This window comes from Kwoniella botswanensis, chromosome 1 (assembly GCF_036426115.1).
Source record: "Kwoniella botswanensis chromosome 1, complete sequence".
Taxonomy (NCBI): Eukaryota; Fungi; Basidiomycota; class Tremellomycetes; order Tremellales; family Cryptococcaceae; genus Kwoniella; species Kwoniella botswanensis.
Genome location: NC_088599.1, coordinates 4003828 through 4027583, shown reverse-complemented (window position 1 = coordinate 4027583; position 23756 = coordinate 4003828). Strand labels below are relative to the sequence as shown.

Below are 23756 nucleotides of genomic sequence, written 5' to 3'. Positions count from 1 at the left end.
GTCCCACCCACAGTACACCCTCAGACATGGCATCGCAAGAACAAGATCCTTTTGTCGGCGGGGAAGGTGAAGAAGATTTCGATTTGATGGCTCCCTTGCTGGTGGCAAAATTACAGGTGAGTTGGTCTTCTTACATCCAACTCACCATACATACACCACCAGCGTGGAGCTTGAGTGTATATTTGCATAGAAATGGCTGATCGACCCCAATGCTGAGTAGGAAGCAGGAATATCAGCTCAAGATACGAAGAAACTCTCTGATGCAGGGTATCATACGGTCGAAGCTGTTGCTTTCACACCTAAGAAAACGTTATGTACGATTAAAGGTATAAGTGAACAAAAAGCCGATAAGATATTGACGGAAGGTGAGCTTCCGTTCCCCCACGATCATCTACCAGGGGTCAAGCTGACTTTTCCTCCAACGTCGCAACAAAGCATGTAAGATGGTACCGATGGGATTCACAACTGCTACGGAGATGCATTCGAGAAGATCTGAATTGGTACATATCACTACTGGATCCACGGGCCTGGATACCATCTTAGGAGGTGAGTTAATACTTGCACAATGATGTACGGTCTAACTCTCTTGCTGGTAGGTGGTATCGAAACTGGTGCGATCACAGAATTATATGGTCAGTTTTCCAAACTCTTAAACTCAATGCAGTCCCGCTAAATACATCGCTTGTTTTAGGTGAATTTAGAACTGGTAAATCTCAGATATGCCATACATTAGCAGTAACATGTCAGGTAAGATATTTGTTCGTCTTGCTTAGCATGGAGCTGACCAGCTTGTTCTCGTAGCTGCCCGTGTCGATGGGAGGTGGAGAAGGGAAATGTCTTTATATCGACACAGAAGGCACTTTCCGACCGGTCAGAATGTTAGCAGTAGCAGAGCGATTCGGATTGAACGGCGAAGAAGTATTGGATAATATAGCTTATGCGAGAGCGTATAATGCCGATCATCAACTGCAATTGTTGGTACAGGCTAGTGCGATGATGGCCGAGTCTAGGTACGTCGGCTGTCCTTCTTTATTCTGATTGTGGACAACAGCTGACATAGGCTGATTTTTAGATTCTCACTACTCATTGTCGATTCGTGTACTTCACTTTACCGAACGGATTTCTCAGGTCGAGGAGAATTATCAGCTAGACAGATGCATTTAGCTAAATTCCTCAGAACACTCATGAGATTGGCGGATGAAGTGAGTAGCTGTGAAATATTGGGTCGTCCCAGTGATACCGGCTGATCTCTTCTCGGATAGTTCGGTATAGCTGTGGTTGTCACCAACCAAGTGGTAGCTCAGGTAGACGGGGGGCAATTCGCAGTAGCAGATGCCAAGAAACCTATGTGAGCTGATGTGTGACGAATTATGGAGCATCAGCTGACATTCATGTACAGTGGAGGAAACATCATGGCTCATGCTTCGACAACGCGACTGAACCTCCGAAAAGGAAGGGGGTCATCGCGTGTGTGTAAAATTGTGGATTCTCCTTGTTTACCTGAAGCAGAAGCTATCTTCGCTATCAAGTGAGTATACAACACTTCGAGTGTTAGATGATATATGCTGACGTGTTTTGTGTATAGCGCCAATGGTATCGGTGATCCAGAAGAGATGAAGGAGCAGTAAATACGTCTTTGTTCGCTGAGCAAGGAGCAGGATTGGGTTGTTGGGTCGTTGAATAGGAGGAGATACCTTTGTTGATTGTTCATCGTCTTTGTACGTGATAAGAGCTCGTCTGTGTGTTTGTATATATCTATCTATCGTCTTATGCATGTTTGGGTTCTTTGAGCTATGACTTGTCTGGAGTGAGTCAGTTGCCACATGAGATAGTAAATCGCGTGATGGACGTTGTTGCTAAATGGGGGTGATATATAATCAAGACGCGCTGATCTTTCCCTCGTCCTTGACCTGACTGCTTCTTGTTCGGTTGCCAGCAGACTATACCATATACCATATAGTACAACATATAGATATATACATACTATCACAAATCCACCTTCGTCATCTGGCGTATCACATTGTTTCGTCACCTCTGCCAGCCGTACTCAAGTCTTGTCATCTTTTCGTAGGGTATTGGTCAAAATCGCCCACTCCTCGAACAGTCACGGTTATCATCAAAAGATCCTTTACCCCCTTCTTTCACTTTTAACGAAAGTATCGGTAGCCGATCGCGATGAAGCCCGTCGGATCACTATCGCTAGGACGTAAGCTACCTTCAGCGGGGTCATTGCTGGTTGGTATACTGGTGGGATTACTAGTAGCTTCGGTGGGTCTTCATCTATATCTACTCTGATCTATATAAGTAGAAATGATGCTGATGCTGATTTCTCAATAATCTGATATAGCTACTACGACGTGGAGATGTGAGCCTCATCCCATCATCATCTTTACTGCTCCTCACATACATAGTGCACTGATCACTTGCTACAGTCCGGTACGGAATGGCGCGGCAGTGGATCCAAAAACCTTCGACCAAACGCTATCTCCGGCTCTTCAAGACTCCAACGTTCTCAAATCACTTTACCATCCTTACAACAGCGATTACACATCTTACAACTGGTCGGTACGTTATCAGCACACCATACAAAAGAATGTCTCCGACATCCTCAACAGATCTACGTCGAACAGGCTAAAGAACGTTATCTTCCGCTTTTCGGTTTCAAAAAATCATGGTCTAATTCGGGTAGTTTCCTGGCTAGATTATTTGGTGGATCTAAAGATGCAGATCAACTTATGCCTCATCAAAGGAAAATGGAAAATATCAAGAGGGATTTATCAAGTCAACAACACAAGTATTTCTTCGCTATCAACTTATACAATTCGTTCGATGTCATACCGGATATTTTCGCAACGTTGTTTAGAACGGCAGCTATATTGGGATATCATAATGTTTTCGTATCAATTTACGAAAATGGTTCAAACGATCAGACCAAAGCTCTACTTAAGATATTCGATTCGTTAGCTAGGACCGTAGGATTGAGAATTATAATTAGAACTTCGATGAGAACAAGAGGTCAATTCAATCATCGTATTGAATATCTAGCGGAAGTAAGAAATGCCGCTATGGTACCCCTCCACGAACTTAGAGATAACGAAGGAGAGGTATTTGACTCGATCGTCTTCATGAATGACATCTTACCCTGTGTGGATGATTTGTTGGAATTGATATGGCAATCTAGAAGACAAAATGCTGGTATCACTTGTGCGGCGGATTATATGTATCATGATGATATTGTGAGTAACACATTTGGTTTGATTGATATATCAGGGGTGGGGTGAGTGGAATGGGCCAAGGAAAGTTGGGAAAGTGACGATGTTGGTCAGAGAAGGGAGTTTGGTTCATGAATATTGGGTTCATGAATATTTTTGAATGATGCTAACCTTGGTCCATCTGCCAGGGTGCTCCCGTGTTCTACGATAATTGGGTAGCGAGAGATATCAACGGTACGGCACTTGAAAATGCACCTTTCGAGCAGGTCTTCCATCATACCGAGTCCAATCATAGATTCCAAAGACATCTTCCTATTCAGGGTGAGTAACCTCTTAAGCTAAATTACAGTTACCGATGCTCCAACCAATACCTATGCTGACACCTCATGTGCTTCCCATTACAGTCCAGTCATGTTGGAATGGTGTAGCTGTCTTGGACCCAGCTCCTTTCTATCACCCACCACATGTCAAGTTCAGAATGGCTAGATTACCCGATGGGGAATGTTCGGCTTCGGAATGTTCTCTTATCTGCAGTGAGTACAGCTATCCTTTTCATGTGGTCCGCAGATACCATGCAGGACATCAAGCTGACACTGAAGTGTGTAAATCCGTGTAGATGATTATTTCAATGCTGGTTACGGTAGAATCATAATGGTTCCAAGAGTGAAATTAGCTTATGACAAGGTTGGTTTGCCCTAATCTGATGTATGCTTATGATCAGTACTGATTATTCTGATGATTCAACAGAAAGTATACGATATCATCCATCCTGAAAGACGAAACTTGACTGCCATCAGGGGGTACAAGCGAATCGGTGGATTGCCGGATGATCCTCATACAGACCCTCAAGATAGGAGTTGGTACGGTCCTCATGATAGATTGTTCACACCAGAGGAAGAGGATGAATTGACATTCATACCAGGACCAGAGTATGGTGAGTTTTCAGTTCATATATCTGCTTGCCTGGTGATCAGCTTCTTCTTTAATCCACCATTAACATCATCTGATTGTTCACTCACTACAACTCTTATACCTGTGTATCTCTTCCCCTTGCGATATCTTCATTCCGATGTACATCCCACCTGATGCTGATGACGTTCATGTTCGTATTTGTATAGTCTGGTGTTGGGGTTGGGACGGTGCAGGAGACTTGGACGGTCCTGACGTAGACCCAATTTGGGAACATATGCAACCCCGATCATACTCCCAGGAAGCTATAGAAGTGAAACATTTCAGGAATATGCCTGGGTGGTGAGGATGAGGTAGAGCAAGTGGGATATATCGACATGGGTAATCGACCTGACAGTATAGTGTTTAGTGATGTACGTGAAAAAATACCGATTTTCAGATGGAGATGGACGATTGGTTTAATTGGGAAGATAAGTCAGTATCAGGATTAGGTGGATATAGGTCATGATAGATTGCTTGCTTGCTTTTCTTGCGTTAAATATATATGCATTTGGTATTATCAGTATCATCACTTGCTGTCATCCATTGAAACGCCTCATCCTCACTGGGTTTTGCCTAGTATGTCAAAAGTATAAAAATACTTGACAAGGTTCACGATTATATGCAACGTTGAATACATCTTAGATCTATAAAGAAGCTACTTCTCCTTCTTGCCTTATTACCTCAGCCTTCTCCTTAGGCCAACCCCAAAACCTCCTTTCTCTCCCTCTACTCAACTCATCACGAGGTAATCTCTCTTCTCTATCGGCTACAATCCCTACAAACTGCTTTAACTGCCTTGGTCTCTTTACCGGTGCGAGGTTCTGAGGACCAGGTTGATCAGGTCGTGATAAGTGAGGATAAGGTAAGTGATGTTGATAGAATTTTACATATCCTGGTTGAACGGCGTATAGAGTGAAGTCTTTACCTTGGGCGACGTTCTGCCCTGGAAGGAAAGTTTGGCCTCTTTGACGAATCAGGATGGAGCCTGGCGGTACGTATTGGTCTGTTGAGGTGCAAAATAGGTTTGAGTACAAGGAAGATCGTTATATCAGGATAGTGGTACAATTTGTTATGATAGATTGAGAAGTGAAGAAAAGACGGGTTATATTCGTTAGCTGACGATTGACAATGATGACATATTCAAAGGCATATTGTATTTTCTGCTTTGTGTGGTGTATAGAGAATAACTGACCTCCAAACCTCTTCACTCCTAATCTCTTACCTGAAGATTCCCTTCCATTCCTCGATTTACCACCTGCAGCTTTCGATGCGAATCGAACTTGGTTCGCCAAACCTGTCAAGATGATACGGGATCAGTGAAAGTTGAAAGACGAAAGACCTTTGGGATGTGACATGAGGTGGACTTACTGGATGGTCCAGCGAATAACTGAGATCTGAGCTCTGAGAAAGACGACGATATGGCTGGACGGGTGAGAGCAAGCATTGTAAAAGTGTGTTGCGATGTTGGTATGCGGTATGTCTTGAAGCCGTATTGTCTAAGCTAAGTTATGTATGGGATATGCCTATGGTACAAGCGAACGAACACCAGTGGATATATCTCTGAAATCTCATCTCTCGAAGAAATAGAAAACAGCGGGTCAGTCGAATATTTTTGGACGGTTATTTATTCTCACTTTATCCAAGAATTTCAGTCGAACGTCGAGTCCACTCGTTATGTGGTCGATGCATCACAAGGTATATACATATCCATATCCATACATACTAAGACTGATGAGACATCCAAGTAGATCCAGCACAATGTCAGGAGAACCATCGTCCTCATCATCGAAAATATCCAAGGAATCAGGTAGGACGCCCGAACAGCAAGCTGCCAGAGATGCAAGGAAAGCAGCCAAGTTAGCTGCCAAGGCTTCGACTTCGACCTCGACTACAGCCGTCACTGAACATCCGGCCGATGCCTCAGCTCAGACAGATGGTACGATAGAAGGTACGGAGGGAGACGCCGAATCGTCCAAGAAACGAAAGAGGGTCGTACCAGAGGGAGAAGAGCTGGAAATTGACGTATCGGCTGCAGCACCCTTATCAAAAGCAGAACTTCGAGCTCAACGTAAGAAAGCTAGAAGGGGTGAAGAAGTAGAAGTGGTCAAGAGGGAATATGAGAAACCTGATAAACTTTCAAAAGAGAAGGAAGAAGGTGAAGGTGAAGATACGAAGCAGGATGGTATAGCGAGTGGTGGAAGTGGGAAAAGACAAAATTCCATTTGGATTGGAAATTTATCGTTCAAAACTACCGTTGACTCCCTCACTGAATTCTTCGAAAAGAACATTACCGAAGCTGGAGGGGCTGGCAATGGGTCGATAACTAGGATCAATATGCCTAAGAAGAATTCAAGAGAAGGTTTTGCACAGAATAAAGGGTGGGTGAAACTCATCGTTATATCATTAGGTCTATGATAAACGCAATATCGTCTTCTTCCTTCTCATGTGATCATGTGAGCTGATGATGTACATCTCATTATTCTGTGTTTCTAGTTTTGCATATGTCGATTTCAAAACTCCAGAATTACAAGGCTTGGCTGTGGGCTTGAGCGAGAAGTTCTTCGAGGGTAGGAAAGTGTTGATCAAGAAGGGTATGTCCAGTGTCCCGTGTCCACGTTACATGTCATCAGATCCTTGATCTGCTGTTTGAGATTTTCTGATATACTAATATGTTCTGGCTTCACATCCTTTAGGAGATGACCATGCACCTACACCTAATGCTCGAACACCCAAACCTCTATCTACCAAAGCTGAAGATCTCGGTTCGTCCTCGCGTCGACCTGAAACGTCGTCCTTGTATATGGGTAACTTACCGTTCGACGCTACGGAGTTAGCTATAAGGGACCAGATCGAGGAGAATGCAGTTGAGAGAGAACAGCCTTCAGAAGAGCAGGAAGCGTTAGAAGAGATTGGTGAGCGTGGAGGGAAAAAGAGCGGATTGAAGAAAGTCAGACTGGGAGCGTTCGAAGATACTGGACGATGTAAAGGGTAAGCTAAGATACGGCAGATTTGTAACCTCGGACGTAGCTAACGATATCTCTTATTCTTTGATAGGTTCGCGTTCCTTGATTTCATCTCCGTACGTCATGCCAAAGTCGCTTTGGCGAACAGGAAGAACCATTATTTCAATGGAAGACGATTGACCGTCGAGGTGAGTGTTGTCATACTGTCATTAGAAAATATCACCTTCGTGCAGAACAAAGATTCATTATGGCCCTGGCATATAACTGGTGAGAGAGACTTTACTGACCAATTAGTCATTGCAGTTCGCATCGGAAGAAGCTGCCAAACGAAGTGGAGGTAAATCCAGACCGAAACTTCCTATAGGTGATAAACCTAGGAAATTCTATGATTCTGCCCCTGCGGCTGGTGAGACCTCTGTTGGTGATGAGCAGGATGGTACATCAGAAGATGGACCCGTGGAGAAGAAGAATGATAAGAGGGGTAAGAAATGGGAGGTCACCGGACGACCTAGACCCGGTGCTGCGTTGGCTATGGCCAAGAGGGAGAACGTGGGTATCGTAGAAGGATCAGGTCAGAAGATCACTTTTGATTGATCAGATTTGGGACGTCATACGCGCGTATGCTCTAATACTCATTCGTTATGGAAGTCTTATACTTGACTGATACAGTATTCATGCTTCGAGATATCTGTAATACTCACGGATAGCTATGTATTCTTATTCATGCATGTACTTTAGGAAATAAGTCAACGACAGTAATTTTTTGGTAGCGAAAAACGTAGATCGGGAGACCCCATGTAGCCCTTCTGCATCCTCAATTGTAATTCACACTACGAAATACAGGTCTTGTATAGATGCGGTTGTAATGATGATTAGGATTTTTGGTGTTTTGGTATGCGTAATAAGGTTTGATTGGCGTTTCTTTTTATCATTAGCAATAATGCGCATTGGATCAAGTTTGCCCTTATACCCCTTATCCTACGTCGGTCTGCATGGTCTCCGTTGTTCTTTATCATATTCTTACTCAAGTTTCGACCCTTGCTTGCGTCTATAGATTCTATCACTTTGATACCCATATCGACACATCAAGATATCACCAACAATACCCTTGATACTGCTTCTGGCATCAGAACAACCAATCACTGATCTGATTAGAGTGAAATAGAACAGGAATAAGTATAGATATATAATCAAGAGGCCCAACAGACAAAGACGAACATCCCGTCTTTCTTATCCTTGCCCAAAGTGAGGGCGTGGGCGATAGATTATAAGAGCCCGGCGATCCGTTGAGGACGCTGGGGCGTGTGTATCGTAAGTCTACCCTATACTGGAAGTGTGCAGAGCTAATGGCTAAGACAATACGATGATATCGTTTCATTGCTTATCATAGCGATGTCCCCATCTTCCTCCCCGCGAAGAGATAGAGACCACCTCCCCTTCCCTCATAATCATGTTAATATCCCACCCCAATTCCACTCGATGATAGCGGGCGCAGGCGCAGGTCTAGTCGCGTCCATAACTACATGTCCATTGGACGTCGTCAAGACCCGTCTGCAAGCCCAACACTTCGCAAGGGGTTCAGAAGGCTACGAGTCGGTCAGTATCATCATATCGAAGATATGGAAATCTTCAGGTCCCAAAGGGTTTTATAGAGGATTAGGACCGACACTGGCGGGGTATCTGCCAACTTGGGGGATTTATTTTACGGTGTATGATTTGGTCAAAGATAGGGCGGGTGGATGGAATGCTAGTCATGGTGAGTACTGAGTGGTATCTCTGTCGGTTGAGCGAGAGGAGGAGCATGTGTAGGATGAGTAGTGGGATACGAATGTGGGATAAGAGAAGAAATTAGGATGAAGGTCAAGTGGCAGCGAATCTGTATGAGCCTTTAGACGGGTTTAGGAGGAATGATCGGCCTAATAGGATGAGTAGGAGTGGAATTGAGGTTGGGAGATAAGGCATGTCATCTGCTGAATCTTGCTGATTTACTCAACAACCCTCCACAGGTCCACTACAAGGTAACACCGCCATTGTCCACATCTTCGCAGCTATGACAGCGGGAGCAACAGGGACGATCATGACCAATCCGCTATGGGTGGTGAAAACCAGATTCATGGTGAGTTGCAATAACCTCTTCCGGAGAGCTTAGCTGATATCCGTGTCCGAATGACAGGCCCAGGCAGGTACGGCCGACTCATCATCGCGGTATCGCACGACAATAGGCGCTATACGGTCTATATATAGGACAGAAGGATTTAGAGCGTTCTATAAAGGTCTATTACCTTCGTTGATGGGAGTTAGTCATGTTGCGGTGCAGTTCCCTTTGTATGAGAAGGCGAAGTCATGGGCAGGTGAGTGATGGTCTTACTTCAAGGGATGTGTGATTCATCTAGCAGATATGTCAGAGACAAGGCATTGTCTTCTTACGTACAGAAGTTAATGGAAGCGGAGGGAGTTTCAGATAAGTCGCATAGGTATAGAAGCTGACACTCCAACTCTTCAAGCAGACTCAGACAACGGTGATCATTCCTCTTTACCACCCACTACCATCCTAGCCTGTTCAGCATTCTCCAAGATGGTAGCTTCATTGTGTACCTACCCTCACGAGGTCCTCAGAACAAGATTACAGATACGTAAATCTTCTTCTTCAACTGTCACAGAAACAACAAGCGGGAAAAGTAAATTACATCCTCAATCTATACCTACCGGGGCCACCTCCGCTACACCATTATATTCACCTTTAGTTACGGGCAATCAACCTCCCCATCCCCATGCTCAGACGAATTTCAACTCTCATCCATCGATAAACAATCCTATACCAAACCCATTACCTAAAATTGAATTACCAAAACCTCCATGGTACAAGCAAATCATACATAAACCCAAGAAAGGAGGAGTGATATATACTTTCTTACAAATAAAGAACCAAGATGGTTGGAGAGGTTTTTATAGAGGTTTATCAATAAATTTAGTTAGGACTGTGCCGAATTCGGCTGTTACTATGTTAACGTGAGTAGACTGCCCTTTCTTTGACTTGCTCTACTTTACCATCAAGCTCAGAAGTAACCAAGAGGGTCGATTCTTTCCTTATCTTGCAAATGATTATCACCGAGCTGACAACGATTATCCATCTGTCGCAGATACGAACTCATCATGCGTAGATTGTCATCATTTTCAGATCAATAGATACACCTACCTACCTACTTTGCGATCAATATTAATAATGCATATACAAGTGAATAACGGATTGATCTTATTCTGCGAGCAAAATGTTATGTCGTCCAGTGAGCATGTCAGATTGAAAGTTCAAATTGATATGTCATATTGCATGAAGTATTACTGTAAACACCAGAATGATTAAACTAGAAATCGAGATATGCCACCAAATCCTATAAACTCATCAAGCACCACACAATTCACAATAACCAATCACTAGCCCTAGAACCTACCCCAGAAATCCACATCATTTGTTACCTAATCAGGCGAATACCTTGCCTATAGCTTTGATAACTTCCACAAAAGCCATCGCTCCAGGATCAGGAGGCATTTCGCCTCTCTCAGCACCCGTACCAGCATAAGCCGCTCTTCCCATCTTAGCCTCCTGTTTAATCGTATTCTCACCACCTTTCACACATTCCTCTACAGCATTCTGTAAATTACCTTGGTTGGAGAGGGTTTCGGCAAAAGGAATGAGAGAATCCATAACTGTGCGATGTCCTACTCTAGCTGCTGTACGCTGTTGTAAAGTATCCAAAGCTTCTTTTACAACCTTTCCAAAGAATTCTTCGTTCACCTTCTCATCGGGTTTCGCCTCAGCATGCTTGATTAGAGAAGTTGTGAGACCCGCAAGGAAAATCGAAAAGATCGCTCCGAGTGTACCACCCATCGAGTCGTCAATGACTTGAGTCAAGGTTCGGAAGAGCTCTACGAGATCTCCATTCGATCCTAGACCTTTTGATAGGGCTGATAAAACTCCTTTGGCACCTAGGGCACAGGTCTCTCCGCAATCGCCATCACCGACGATCTGTACGTATTGATAAAACACAAAAATGAATTAGTGAATGATTCACAAATTCAGAAGTAGATATGTAGCTTACGGTATCCCATTTAGTCAATTGGGGTTCCAGGGCTAATACATTCTCAGCAGCGGTTTTCATAGCTTGTTGAATAGGTTTTGGATCGACTAAAGAACAAGATGAGAAAAAGTTTATCAGTCATTTTCGTCCCTGAAGCCTGTATAAGAGATGAGTACTCACCGACCAGCTTGGCCCCTCCAGTGTAAACCTCCTCTTTCTCCTCTTCCACCTCCGTAAACGCGTCTTCCCTCTTCCTGTTCCTCAAATCCTCGGGAAGGGGGTACCTCTGAGAAGTGGCAGGCCAAGCGGGTGAGTTGTGGGGTGCGTCAAGCAATTCCAACAGTCTTGAGGTAGATACGAAAGAGTTCTCCTCGGCAACGTTGGTCAAGTTGAGTAGGGAGAGGGAGATACCGGGCATGTTCATTGAGCCCATGAATGGTCCTTGGAGTATACGGACGGGGATGATATTTCGGGATTCTACATGTAGCATAGAAAGGACGATTCAGTCTGGCATTCGTTTTGAATCGATTTCGATAGCTCCAGGCTGAAGTTCAGGTGTACTTCGTGGATATATATCGAGTAACTCACCAAGTTGTACCAATACTTCATCTACCACCGCACCCATTTCCAACTCGCTCATCGCTCCCATATTGTTCACAAGCAACACGAGCTCGTCCCCATCTTTGAATTTCACAAATGATCGTTCGGGATCATCTTGCTTGAGGAGTAAGTCGAGAAGCTTGGTGATTAGTTCCTCTGGACCTGGTTGAGCGATGTTGAATACTCCCTGTGATGGTTTAGGTCAGATCATATCAGCTCAATCCTTATAGACAAAATATACTATATAGTAGCGAGGAAGAATCGAGTTGATGTGACGAACTGAACTTGATCAGTATAGTTGTACTTGTACCCCACTCACAGTCTCGTTATGCAACCCTAAACCAATCTCACATCTACCTTCTTCGATATGCCAATCACCATCACCACTTCTACCCGGTACGTGACAATGGTCTAATGCAACAGCTATCGAAGCGGTATTTGAAGATAATGATCGACCGAGGGGTACCAATTCGTCAAATGACATGTCGGCTTCTGAACCTGCTCCCATTATCTTGCACACTGTTTTCCGCGAATGAACGCAATTTCATTAGTTACTGCCTGATTATCTCCATTTACAATGTTGCCATCTCGGTGGCTGGAAACAGATCGTTTAATCCTTGTACTTACCTAAAGTTATACCTGCCAAACATCTTCTACCAAGATATTTCCCTCTTGATCTCGGTACAGATACATCGTCACCGACAACCACCAACTCTACGTTCTTGGCTCCTGCAGATTGTGCCATAAGTCTCGCCAAACCGAAATGAAGGTTATCACCGGTGTCTATAGGATACACAAGATGGAGAATCAGCATGATACTTCACGCGTACGGCCTTTGCATATATACACCATATCCAGAGATAGATGTTTTTTTCACTCACAATTGGTGATGATCAATATAACACCCTTTTCACTTCCAACCATCTTAATCGCAGCGTTAACCTGCCTCGCACTGGGACTAGCAAATACATCTCCCGCTACACTGGCAGACAACAACCCTTTACCCACAAATCCAACTGTACCGGGTTCGTGACCGGAACCACCTCCGCAGATCAAAGAAACTTTGGAAGAATCATGGTCTGCTCGATAGACTACCTTGAGGGAGGGGATGAGGTTGAGGTAAGGGTTGGAAGCTACTAGACCTCGAAGGGATCTAAATACCAAGGTGGTGTGATCGGGGAAAATGTGTCTGTCTGTCATCGTGAAGATGTCTCAGGTGGTGATGAAAGTAATCTAAGTGTAGGAGGTACTACTATCGAACTTAACGCATTTCACTCGAAGTATATAAACGAGGATGTTAATCAGGAAGCGAAATTTCAGAAGATATCAACGACGAAGATCAAAACAGCAATAGCATATCATCATTCCGGTACTTCAGCCGCATATCCACGAGGCAACTTATTGCTTGGATTGGTAAAAAGCTATACTCCCACTCTTATGTAGGTATACTGTGTTCGATACCGCATCATATGACATACCTCCATGCATCAGCACAAATCATTCGGCCCCATCCATCACTCGTAATTCTCAGGAACCGAGTTAACCGGACCGTGCGTACGTACTCGTAATCTTATCTCTCCGCAATTATCCCTCCGGACCATCTCGAGCCGGAATGATTCTTTGGAGGGGTGGAATCATATGACTTCGCTCGGTCCGATCTTACTCGTATGAGCGTAGGCGTGTATGTTATGGCTAGAGGCAGTCTCGTGGTTGTGGAGGTAACATCCAGTCATATGGGCTGTTGCCGAAGCAGAGAATGACGAAAGGATCTGATCTCAGTTGAGCCGACTCAGTGAGTTCGAGTTGTTCGATTATTTTTGAAGTAAAAGAATTTCGCAATATTCCAGTATCATTTACATTAGCAATACTCTTGTTAATGTTCATTAAGTAAGATCAGCTCATACATATCTTGATTTCATCAAAAGCAATACCAACCTTACCAGTGAGTGATTTATCCTCCCTCCAACTCATCCCAGGCTGATTGTTCAATCTTCCCAGTGTCCCAACCACCGTACACCATAGTCCTAGCTTGCGACGACGCAGGACACGACTACAAGTCCACTCTGAAATCACTCCTCGAAGCTGACAAACGAGTCAAGGGAGTGATCGATGTGGGAGTACACAAGAATGAAGAAGGGAAGATAGACAAGACTGCTTATCCTCATGTAGCTGTGGATGCTGCTAGGAAAATTATCAATGGAGAGGCTGACAGGGGTTTGTTAGTATGTGGAACGGGTGAGTGAACTCCAATCTACTTACTCCAATCACAGTCCCAGCAATCCTTTTTGGTCATTCATTAATCCAATTATGAATGATCGTCTCATGTCGTAGTTCAGTCTGTTAAATGATATCTTTAACCTACAGGTATGGGCGTGGCCATCTCCGCCAACAAAGTCCCAGGTATCCGAGCCTCCGTAGCCCACGACAGTTTCTCAGTTGAGAGATTGATCAAATCGAACAACGCTCAGATACTATGTCTCGGTCAGAGAGTGATAGGTATAGAAGTAGCTAAGAAGCTGGTAGGCGAGTGGTTAGGTCACACATTCGATCCTGAAAGTGCATCAAATGAAAAAGTGAAAACTATACATGACTATGATGGGTTCGGATATGAGGCTGTACCCGGAGGATGTAGCTAGGTCAGTTTAGTGGGATCGGTGTGTATTTTACGTACTCGAAGATGTATCTATGAATTATCGAGATATGACTTTGTTGCACTGACTTATCAAGAGAGAATACCTGTTCAAATTTGAGATACATACTGATCAATCGATCCAACTGGAATGATGCCATTGCACGAGGAGATTTCACTGAACAGAAGGAACATGGCAACCGAGCAATCAGCCAGTCTACCCGTCAGCCAGCCAATTCATTATATTATATGAGATATATCATGTATTATCACTGTAGTAACTAAATAACGAGAATTCACATCCACGTCGATCTCTCCATATCAAACCATCAAAGCACTAGCATCCGACGGTGCACCGGCACTACCCCAATCCCTCCTCCAGCCACCCTCACCAGCCGTAGGTCTCTGCACCATACTCTCCTGAGGGGTATAGGAGAATCTCGAAGTGCTGACTTCGCCATCAACGGCTCTGCGGTGGAATAAAGAGGTCGATCGGGGTAAGATGATATGGTTGAATCGGAAATCCCACAATGCGGCGAAGGTCTTTCGGTATGCAATCTGCAGAATAATCAAACCTTTAACATGAGCGGCTGAATACATAGAAACGTATACTGGCTGAGAGTGATGAAACACTTACGATTGCACATATGCTTCCTGTGATCGCCCCACCGACACAGTCCCACTAGTATCGCATCAAATCAGTCCTGGCCGTTGGTTATATATATACAACTGGGAAACACTTACCCAATTGTGAAACTCGTCAATAGTCAAAGAAGCAGCTATCAAACTTGCACCGAGAAGAGGAGCGATAGTGAGGATCATCTTCCAGTAGCTGATTATCTCGATTTAGCGCAACGTCTCTCTACAGCAGAAGTAATACTCACGCCGGTCGATGATCGGACATGACTTTGAGTTGAGCATTGAAGTAGAAGAAGAGGTAGACGAAGCCGCTATACAAGAACAGGGTCAGCAAAAAGAGGATATAGTAAAACTCATCAACAAGTGGGATGGGATGACTCACGCAAAAGCAGCAGTAGAGTGACCGGACCTATGTTATTATCAGCTCAATTATCTTCTTGAATGTACCGAATAAACAATATCACTCACATCCAACTTTCGAGCGAATCGTTGATTTCATCTTGATCACTACATCAGTCGTACAATCAGCTACATTTACATCTTCTCGTGCTGATGCACAGACCCAGCTTACCCTGTACAGATCGACCTGGTATACATGATTTGTCTGAACCCATCGCCCGATTGAACAAGTTGAGAAACATCAGGTTTACAGACGTCTACCGCAGAGCAAGAGGTAAGTAAGCCGCTAAACACTATTCGAAGTCGTGAGGCATTGAATACATACCGAGGAAATGAGGTCTACAACCATCAAGTGGACAGTCAGCACCGAATGTTTGCAATAGTATAGCAAAGTATGATTTGACCTACCTCAATCCACCAATCAACCATTTGTGAAATACCTGAAACACCGCCGCGGTAATCAAACTCTCCAACAAACCCATCGTCGTACCCAAAAACGCATTCAGACTTCGGATTCTAATTTGGAACAAGGCGAAGAAAACGAAGGGTACGAAGAACGCTATGAGAGCTGCGGCGTAGATGGGTATAATGTTCTTACGAAGGGGGTAAGCGAATTCTGGATAGGCAATTGAACCGTCTATGTTCTGTACATATAAGGTAAATCAGAATTAGCTAGGGTTGACGAAACGTAGTGTATAGTGTATAATGAGGATAAAGAAACTCACGAATACTGGAAAACTCCTTGTGGGTGCTGGATCAGCTTCATAAACACCCAAACCAATCGCACCCATCGCTGCCATTGTGATTAGATCGACGGCATGTAATCTGATCCAAGTACCGAACTTGAAATCATGAGTGAATCCACCTTGTCTTCTTCCTCCCGTATGGGAAGGATACCCAGCACCGGTTTCCGTTTGACCCACCACACCTGGACCTGGAGCTGATGCATTGGGCTGTTTGACAGCATTGCGATTACCGCCAAAGAATGATCGACGAGGTTTTTCGGTCAGGGTAGGTTCGGCAGATACCCTTGGTGAGGCCATGGTGAGTGGTTGGTGTGGACGAGGTACTAAATGCTATTGAGGAATTGTACCGAGGAAGAAGGAGGTGATTCCTTCTATGAGGTAGGTACTACTGAGAGCAGTATACTCGGATTAAGCTGAGCTGAGCTGGTGAGTCAAGTCAACGTTGGAAAGAGAAAGGATTGCACAAGGTCTTCCAATGGTAGATATGACATACATGAATATGACTGAGTACTCTCACTCATACTCAATCAACTCGCTATGACGTCTAGACACATAGTGGATAGGTCCAGCCTCTGAGCTATCATCAAAAAAAAACTTGTCAGATAGGTTGAATGATGATCTGATCAAATGACGTGAATAAGTTGGATTGGCAGGTCCAAGCGTACGGGTTTTCACCTAAAACACACAAGGCACGGGGTAATTATGACGTATTGCAGGTCTAAAGATAGAACAACACCTATGTTATTACTTCATGGTAACCCATGCAATGGTAAATACCCATAGCTGGCCTGACTGTATTCTCACATAGCGTATACTGCGTGTGTTATGCTTGGATAGGTGAATTGGCAACAGTGATACCGTCAGCATACTGTAATCATGAAATAGCAATGAACAGTAATGCCGGCGTTTCCACATTGGTATATCCCAGATTGATAAGAGATACATATAAACTGATGTAATACCGAATGACCAGACCAATACATAAAAGCACTTAAGCAAGACCAGCTTCGACGGCATCCTTGAATCTCTGCACGATAGGTACCATACCACCTTGATCGACGACGAAACCAAGTGATAATGGGTATTCGTTGTTGAATCGAGCGGGCCATGATGAGACGATTCTTCGGTTCGTTGGGTCATCCTATATGTAGTGATCATCATTGAATGAGCACACGATCCAACAATGCAAGTATTTTTATGTTAGTGACTTACCTTGAAAGTGACCAATTTCAAAGCATCTTTACCAGCTACAGTAGCCAAAGCCTCGAGTTCTTCTCTTACAGTGGTAGTGAAACCAGGTAAGTAGGCACTGTATATACCGTAATAATCAGCAACTACTCCATCCTATCGTATATATGTATATGTATAAGACACAACTTACACTCTAGTATGAGGCAAGAACTTTTCCTTTGGAATATGTTTGGCAATAACAAAGTTCTGTATAGTGATCTCTGGAGAAGCGACCCAAGCTGCTAATTCCAGCTCTGGTGAATCCAGTCCATTTCCTACTGGGCAAATGGCTTCTACTCCATGGAGGGGCTCTCTGATGATACCACTGATGAAGGCGGAGGTAGCAGCGGAAGGAACACCAGGTCTAACGACGATAGTAGGTAATCTGAGGATTCTACCGTCGACAAAACCTCTTCTGGAATATTCATTGACCAATAATTCAGAAGAGAGTTTACCCATTCCATAGGCTCCTTCGGGAGTAGCGATAGTGTGGATATCGACAACGTGGGGAAGGGGTCCACCGTATACTGCCAAGGAAGAGGTGAAGATGAATTTGATCAATTCACCAGAAGCGGTCTTTCGTTTACGGGCTGCTTCGAGCATGTATCGAATGGAGTCGATGTTGACCTGTAGTTTTGTATCAAGCGTCAGCCTTTTGTAACAATACGAAACCTCGGTAAGGTGAGGTGATGGGGGGATGGATTATTTAGGAAATATTGACCCACCTTCAAACCCAAATCGAAATTATCTTCACTACCTCTACTCATAATTCCATGGAAACAGTAAACGGTATCTGGGGTACCGAATTCAGTGTCATAGAGGGTAGAGATCGATTCGGGGTTTGTCAAATCAGCTTTGAAAGTCAAAGCGTGCTGAGCGCCCTTGGGAGCTTTAGGTTCAACGATATCGGCCAAGATCAATTTGACATTGGGTGTTTTGGGGTCGGAAAGAAGTTCAGAGGCGAGCTATCGGATCGGATCAATATTAGATGATCATTTAGCTCATGCCAACCTAACCCAACCCAACCGACGCTGTAGATAGGACTTACAATACCACCTAACCATCCTGCTGCACCGGTAATCAAGACTACGTTGGAGGAAGAAGATCCGTTGGCAGTGGCGTCAACCATTTTGATAATTCCCTAGTGTATATTATGAGATAAGTGAGAATGAGAGTAGACAGAGTATCTTGGTATATCGAAAGCTTGATAAATCCTTTCTATTTCATTTTCTTGTTGCTCTTTATATTAAAGTCTACTCATAAGGTACTCTTACCATCTCCTGATCTTTCGCATTCGGCTAACAAGTCCGACCGCACTTGACCTTGACTCTGTACATTCGCATTGCCATTACGACATTCGACCATACGTCGAAGGGAACCATAGTGATATCCTCGGAATTATCAACCAGACAAAAAAAAAAAAAACAGGACCGACGCGATGGAAGTATCTATCCGGAATGGATAGATAAAATAAGACAGCTTGTTCCTGAAAGGATTCATGGATGTATTGGGCGATTTAGCGGTCCGCTTTTACCGAGGAAACAAAGCCACGTGAGGACCATGCATCCTTACGAGCGAGCACATCCCCGTGGGTGCGGTTGTCAGCTGCAAGTGTCAGTCCACTAGAGGAAGACATGAGTGATTGAGATACATGTAGAGTAATAACTAATCATCCATTTACAATATCAATTATTCACCTATTAAATCAAAAAGATGATACTGTAAACATTGTTGTAAACATATTATATATATACACATATATTTGTAACCTGAATGCAAAATTGTATTACAACGTTTGTTCACCAAGTAGACAATCAATCAAACACAAATCTCTGTCCCACTTTGTTCCCTTCCACTCACATATGGCTAGAACCAGCCCACAAAAACTCCTTCTCTTCCTCCATCTACGTGGTAAGCGATCACTGGATCACTGGATCGAAGGATCACTGCATAGTCTCAAAATTCTGATTCGCAGCAGGTAAGAACTTATCAAAGTAATTCGTCCAGGATTCCCAATCGAATGTACTAACAGGTAAAGAATCCAAAAAGGATGGATCGAAATTACCGCTGATATTATTATTGTTATCGGGTGGACCTGTATGACCTTGTCCTTGTTGATTGAAATAGTAAGGGTTGATATTGGAATATCCATTCGTCTTGTTATTGTCATGTGGTTCATGAGGTAAACCCTGATGATACTGCGGTGCAGATCCAGGCCCTTGTGCAGATCCGGGTCCTGGACCAGCATACATCTGATGATTATGATGAGGTTGTGTTTGAGTTTGCGTGTCATGTTGTTCAGGTTTACCTCCTTGACCACCCGATCCTGGTATTTGTTGAAAATGGTATTCTTTCAATTCGTGAGGTTGAGTAGGATAATTTGGCATAGGAAATTGTTGAGTCTACCAAATATAACTCATCAGCATAATCCTCTCCATCGTGGACATCATATCACTCACATGTCTGGTAATATCCATCATCCCTCCACCTAAAGCCATTCCACCTTCATCAGACTGATTGAAGTTCATACCGGTATCACTATAAGCTCCATCCTGGTTGATAAGCGGATTGACATTATAAGATCCTTTAGGCATAATTTGAAAGTCATCCTTTAAACTGGCATCCTTTGCTTGAGATACATCCTGTTGTGGTCCTTCAGAAGCCTGCTGATCTGCTGATACGTTTGCCTTGGCAATTTGTCCATCATGCGTTTGAACTCGATCATGAGCCTGATCCTGTAGATCCTGAGCTTGCTCCGGATCAATGCCTGATGAGAGTACCACATCTCCCCGGTTGAGTCCACTAAGATTTCGTTCTGTCTCACTTTCCGCTACAAACACTCCACCACCTTTCATACTTTCGTCCTTCTTGAACTGCAATTTACTAAATCCGCCTTGTCTAGGTATGACTCCCGCAGTGGGATTGGCAGGTAGTTTCGGTGCCATTCGATTCTCTTGACTATCGGGATCGGTCTTGAGGGCAGCTTCGTATAGTAGTGTCATTGTCTCGCAGGTCTTACGACGAATTGACATTTGATCTATGACGGACAATATGATGAGTTTAAAGGTCTCGAACGATGTGTTGAGCTAAAGTCAACTTACCAGGTTGTACGGCATGTTCCCACCTCGTTGCTGTTTCCTTTACTAACTTGAGTGTGTCGAGCGCAACGCTATCCCCCCTTCTCGCCCAGGTATGATACTGAATGAGCGCACAGCTTGTCGCAGCATAAGGAAAGACAAAGAGTGTGTCGAGGGCATCGTCATTGGCGTCTAGCCATTCCAAGGCGTCTCTTGACCAAGCGATCATTTTCGACCAGTGCGAAACCTTGACGCAGAATGTCAAGTGGGGTGGACAAGAGTAGGTGATTCGCATGAATACACGCCAGAATAGGAACTGCAATGCGGTGTAGCCTAAGTGAAGTAGACCTGTTGAGTAGAGAACAGTTGGATAATCAACATTCTGTACTCTTTGGACTATGATAGGATCACTGTCAACTCACCCGCCACATGCGGGCTCTCTTTGCCTTGAAACTGTAGTTCTTCAGGTAGCTGTTCTTTCCATTTCTCCATATCGCTGACCAATCCTGCTAATTGCGCATCGGTAGCATGTTTCAACCCTGTAGGTGAGTATATCATCTTCAATACTCTCCCAATGAGGATCGACAATTTGAGATGTTCCGAGAGAGCCATGAAGTCGGGCTCCAGTGGCCATTCAGATGGTTCGGTCAAGCTTGATATGGCGTAGGGCGCCGGTAGGAGGACATCACAATCTAGTAAATCGATCAACAGCGGTATACCTAGTGCTGCGCCATACCTATACGGAAGGAGTCAGCAGACCCCTCATGTAAAACATTCAAGAGCGGTGATGACCCACCACCTATCCATTATAACGCAAGTTGCCCATACTCTCCTCCTTAGTTCCACGTACGCTAGATCCTGCGGCCCTTGCGCACGCAATGCTGATTCTCGATGTAACCCTAGATCTTGTGCCTACATTGTGGTCAGCAACAAATAATAAAGTACGTCGGAGATCGACTTACCATACGAATCGCTGCGCCTGTACGTATTAGGGAAGCACTCGCAGTGGCAGCTGTAGGTTGAGCATGTAAATCTCCTACTTGAGCCAGCAAAAGCTATCCATAACTTATCAGCACCCGTTCATCTTAGCCACTTGGGCACTTTACTCACTAGCGCTTGTACATTCTCAAATTTAGCATCACTCAAAATATCATTACTTCTAAGTAACCCATTGATCACCCCCCTCACACCAGCGAATATCTCTCTGGGGAACTGTCTCCTAGTAGCGCCCAGTCCACAAATCGAATATAGCATAAGTGGACTTGGAGTGGTCTTGGCTGCGAATTCAGCTCTGGAAACGATGGGGAATAAAGGGGCTACTTCGCTGAAATATGCATTGACCAAAAGAGACATCATTTGACCCGATAAGATAGGTTTGTTCAATCGATTATGAGCTCGTGTGGGGTCGGATGGGTCGGCATCTGCGTGTAAAGGAGCGGAAGGAGGGGCGTTCACTCTGATCACACCATTACCATCTTCAAGTACTTCCCATGAGTTGTGATGGCGAAGATCGAACGCTTCGGAAGGGATGGTAGGGATGGTAGTATGTAGAAGAAATGCGATCGATGTCGGACCTGGGGATCGACAGTCAGCATGATAAATATCATTACGGCAAACTCACCTTCCACTCTTCCACCACCTCTATCGTTTGACTTTGTCGCTCCGCCACCCATATTCTCATAGTCGTATGTATCGGGACTCCCTTGATGCTGCATGGACGAACCGCTCGTGACGACACCGGTGGATTGTGTCTGTGTATCTGCCGAGGGAGCTTGAAGTTTATCTGCTATATCAAAATCTATCAGCCTGGAATTGAGTCCTGGATGATACGTGACACTCACCAGTCTGACGTTTTTTCTTAAATCTTGTCTCTGTAATTGGTAAGAAGAAGGTACATTCTAGATTGCTCTGTTTACAGTGCGCACAGATTGGCTGAGAGTCCAATCCAGAGGGAGCATCACCCGATGGCAGGATATCGCAACGAATCTTCTTAGTTCGCTAGTGGTCATGTAATTCAGCTTAGGCACCTGAATGATGATAAATTCGCTTACACAAGCATCGCACGCTCTACCCGTTTTCGTTCTTTTCTCCTTATCCTTATCGGGTTCCGAAGGCGAAGGTGCCAATTGATCATCAACTTCTGCTGCAGCTTGAGACTTCCTCTTTCTCTTCTTTCCTAATGCCCCGGCCCCTCCTGCCCCTCCTTTTCTATCCGTCTGCTTCGACGACTCGCTGGGACCGGCTTCGGTGGAGTCTGTCTTGGCGGGTGTGGCCTGGGTGGTCACCGAGCTAGTCCTAGGTGAGGGCATGATGGATGATGAGCGTGGGGCTTGTTGAGGCTGAGACTCAGTCGCCGTGTTAGCGGATGGAGCGCGTGAGAAAGCTTGATCATAATATTGTGATTGCTGCAGTTGTTCATGTCGCTGTTGTTGTTGTCTTTCAGAGGGATTTCGGACAGGTGGTCGAGGAGGTGCTGGATCTCCACGGGTAGGGTCCAGCTCCGGTGTGGGCGTTTCTAATTGACCAGGATACCAATGGGGGTTATCCTGAGGTTGATAGGACGGTTGAGTTTGTTGTGGGTTAGTTGAGTTGGAAGAATCCATAGATACGTGATTCCAACTAGGTATCCATCCCGATGAAGGTTCATTCCCACCGCTATACCATGGTGGTAGATTGTTCTTATTCTGATTCGACATGCTGGTGTTTGGTGTTGTATCTATCTCTATTTACCTGAGGAATGTGATCGGAATAATTCTTCTAGATAGTTATTTTGCTAATCAATAAAATGGATCCGTCTGTTTAAAATTTATGCACCATCGGTTATTTTCTCTCCGTAGTCACCCCCCAGGAGCCATCCATCTGGTATTTATTCGATTGCCGGAACAGGTTGTCTTTCGTGTACGGGATAGAGGAGATTCGAGAGTGAGATGTATTGCCAACGAGAGGCGAGAGAAGACGAAGACGAAGACGTAAAATGACCGGCAGATACAGATGGGATCAAAAGTGGAGGTTTGATGCCAGGGTTATTAAACCAGAGCTAAGGGACACAGTACCTGACCTTGTTCTGTCGCCGTCACTGTATGAGAAAATAATGTCAAGTGGCGTGTAGATTGTACGGCGATGAGGATGAGGATATGGATATATGTATATGTATATATATACGAACGCTGAGGAGAGAAGACGGTCCAAGTAAGACCAGACGTCGGAATATATGTATGTACAGTGAATATACGT

The 23756-nt window shown here is 44.4% G+C and overlaps 10 protein-coding genes across 10 annotated transcripts; 5 read left to right on the top strand and 5 right to left on the bottom strand.

The window, feature by feature from the left end:
• Positions 1 to 26: 26 nt before the first annotated feature.
• Positions 27 to 1628, top strand: L199_001525 (DNA repair protein RAD51; the record flags this gene model as incomplete). Its single annotated transcript, XM_064887278.1, has 10 exons — positions 27 to 116; positions 221 to 365; positions 436 to 546; positions 597 to 632; positions 692 to 747; positions 802 to 1010; positions 1073 to 1202; positions 1263 to 1348; positions 1400 to 1528; positions 1586 to 1628. 10 exons carry the CDS (start codon positions 27 to 29, stop codon positions 1626 to 1628), a joined length of 1035 nt encoding a protein of 344 aa, XP_064743350.1.
• A 547-nt stretch (positions 1629 to 2175) lies between these two features.
• Positions 2176 to 4467, top strand: L199_001524 (uncharacterized protein; the record flags this gene model as incomplete). Its single annotated transcript, XM_064887277.1, has 8 exons — positions 2176 to 2268; positions 2348 to 2365; positions 2433 to 3236; positions 3401 to 3533; positions 3617 to 3745; positions 3829 to 3896; positions 3960 to 4146; positions 4331 to 4467. 8 exons carry the CDS (start codon positions 2176 to 2178, stop codon positions 4465 to 4467), a joined length of 1569 nt encoding a protein of 522 aa, XP_064743349.1.
• Positions 4468 to 4807: 340 nt separating this feature from the next.
• Positions 4808 to 5607, bottom strand: L199_001523 (54S ribosomal protein L27, mitochondrial; the record flags this gene model as incomplete). Its single annotated transcript, XM_064887276.1, has 3 exons — positions 4808 to 5166; positions 5356 to 5457; positions 5532 to 5607. The coding sequence occupies 3 exons, from the start codon at positions 5605 to 5607 to the stop codon at positions 4808 to 4810; spliced, it is 537 nt and encodes a 178-aa protein (XP_064743348.1).
• A 314-nt stretch (positions 5608 to 5921) lies between these two features.
• Positions 5922 to 7720, top strand: L199_001522 (uncharacterized protein; the record flags this gene model as incomplete). Its single annotated transcript, XM_064887275.1, has 5 exons — positions 5922 to 6541; positions 6657 to 6754; positions 6857 to 7151; positions 7218 to 7314; positions 7430 to 7720. 5 exons carry the CDS (start codon positions 5922 to 5924, stop codon positions 7718 to 7720), a joined length of 1401 nt encoding a protein of 466 aa, XP_064743347.1.
• A 798-nt stretch (positions 7721 to 8518) lies between these two features.
• L199_001521 (uncharacterized protein) lies at positions 8519 to 10312 on the top strand (the record flags this gene model as incomplete). The annotated part of the gene is made up of 5 exons (XM_064887274.1): positions 8519 to 8882; positions 9133 to 9242; positions 9300 to 9477; positions 9634 to 10135; positions 10267 to 10312. 5 exons carry the CDS (start codon positions 8519 to 8521, stop codon positions 10310 to 10312), a joined length of 1200 nt encoding a protein of 399 aa, XP_064743346.1.
• A 292-nt stretch (positions 10313 to 10604) lies between these two features.
• On the bottom strand, positions 10605 to 13002 carry L199_001520 (dihydroxyacetone kinase; the record flags this gene model as incomplete). The annotated part of the gene is made up of 7 exons (XM_064887273.1): positions 10605 to 11150; positions 11224 to 11309; positions 11383 to 11679; positions 11791 to 11989; positions 12122 to 12321; positions 12430 to 12585; positions 12684 to 13002. The coding sequence occupies 7 exons, from the start codon at positions 13000 to 13002 to the stop codon at positions 10605 to 10607; spliced, it is 1803 nt and encodes a 600-aa protein (XP_064743345.1).
• Positions 13003 to 13558: 556 nt separating this feature from the next.
• L199_001519 (ribose 5-phosphate isomerase) lies at positions 13559 to 14438 on the top strand (the record flags this gene model as incomplete). Its single annotated transcript, XM_064887272.1, has 3 exons — positions 13559 to 13580; positions 13801 to 14037; positions 14167 to 14438. 3 exons carry the CDS (start codon positions 13559 to 13561, stop codon positions 14436 to 14438), a joined length of 531 nt encoding a protein of 176 aa, XP_064743344.1.
• A 314-nt stretch (positions 14439 to 14752) lies between these two features.
• On the bottom strand, positions 14753 to 16512 carry L199_001518 (uncharacterized protein; the record flags this gene model as incomplete). The annotated part of the gene is made up of 10 exons (XM_064887271.1): positions 14753 to 14989; positions 15069 to 15113; positions 15176 to 15263; positions 15316 to 15381; positions 15453 to 15479; positions 15539 to 15577; positions 15642 to 15726; positions 15795 to 15808; positions 15878 to 16113; positions 16195 to 16512. 10 exons carry the CDS (start codon positions 16510 to 16512, stop codon positions 14753 to 14755), a joined length of 1155 nt encoding a protein of 384 aa, XP_064743343.1.
• A 694-nt stretch (positions 16513 to 17206) lies between these two features.
• Positions 17207 to 18574, bottom strand: L199_001517 (uncharacterized protein; the record flags this gene model as incomplete). The annotated part of the gene is made up of 5 exons (XM_064887270.1): positions 17207 to 17356; positions 17428 to 17524; positions 17597 to 18072; positions 18171 to 18410; positions 18494 to 18574. The coding sequence occupies 5 exons, from the start codon at positions 18572 to 18574 to the stop codon at positions 17207 to 17209; spliced, it is 1044 nt and encodes a 347-aa protein (XP_064743342.1).
• An 814-nt stretch (positions 18575 to 19388) lies between these two features.
• On the bottom strand, positions 19389 to 23218 carry L199_001516 (uncharacterized protein; the record flags this gene model as incomplete). The annotated part of the gene is made up of 10 exons (XM_064887269.1): positions 19389 to 19847; positions 19905 to 20482; positions 20547 to 20870; positions 20945 to 21258; positions 21319 to 21434; positions 21485 to 21577; positions 21633 to 22096; positions 22144 to 22308; positions 22364 to 22520; positions 22574 to 23218. 10 exons carry the CDS (start codon positions 23216 to 23218, stop codon positions 19389 to 19391), a joined length of 3315 nt encoding a protein of 1104 aa, XP_064743341.1.
• Positions 23219 to 23756: the final 538 nt, after the last annotated feature.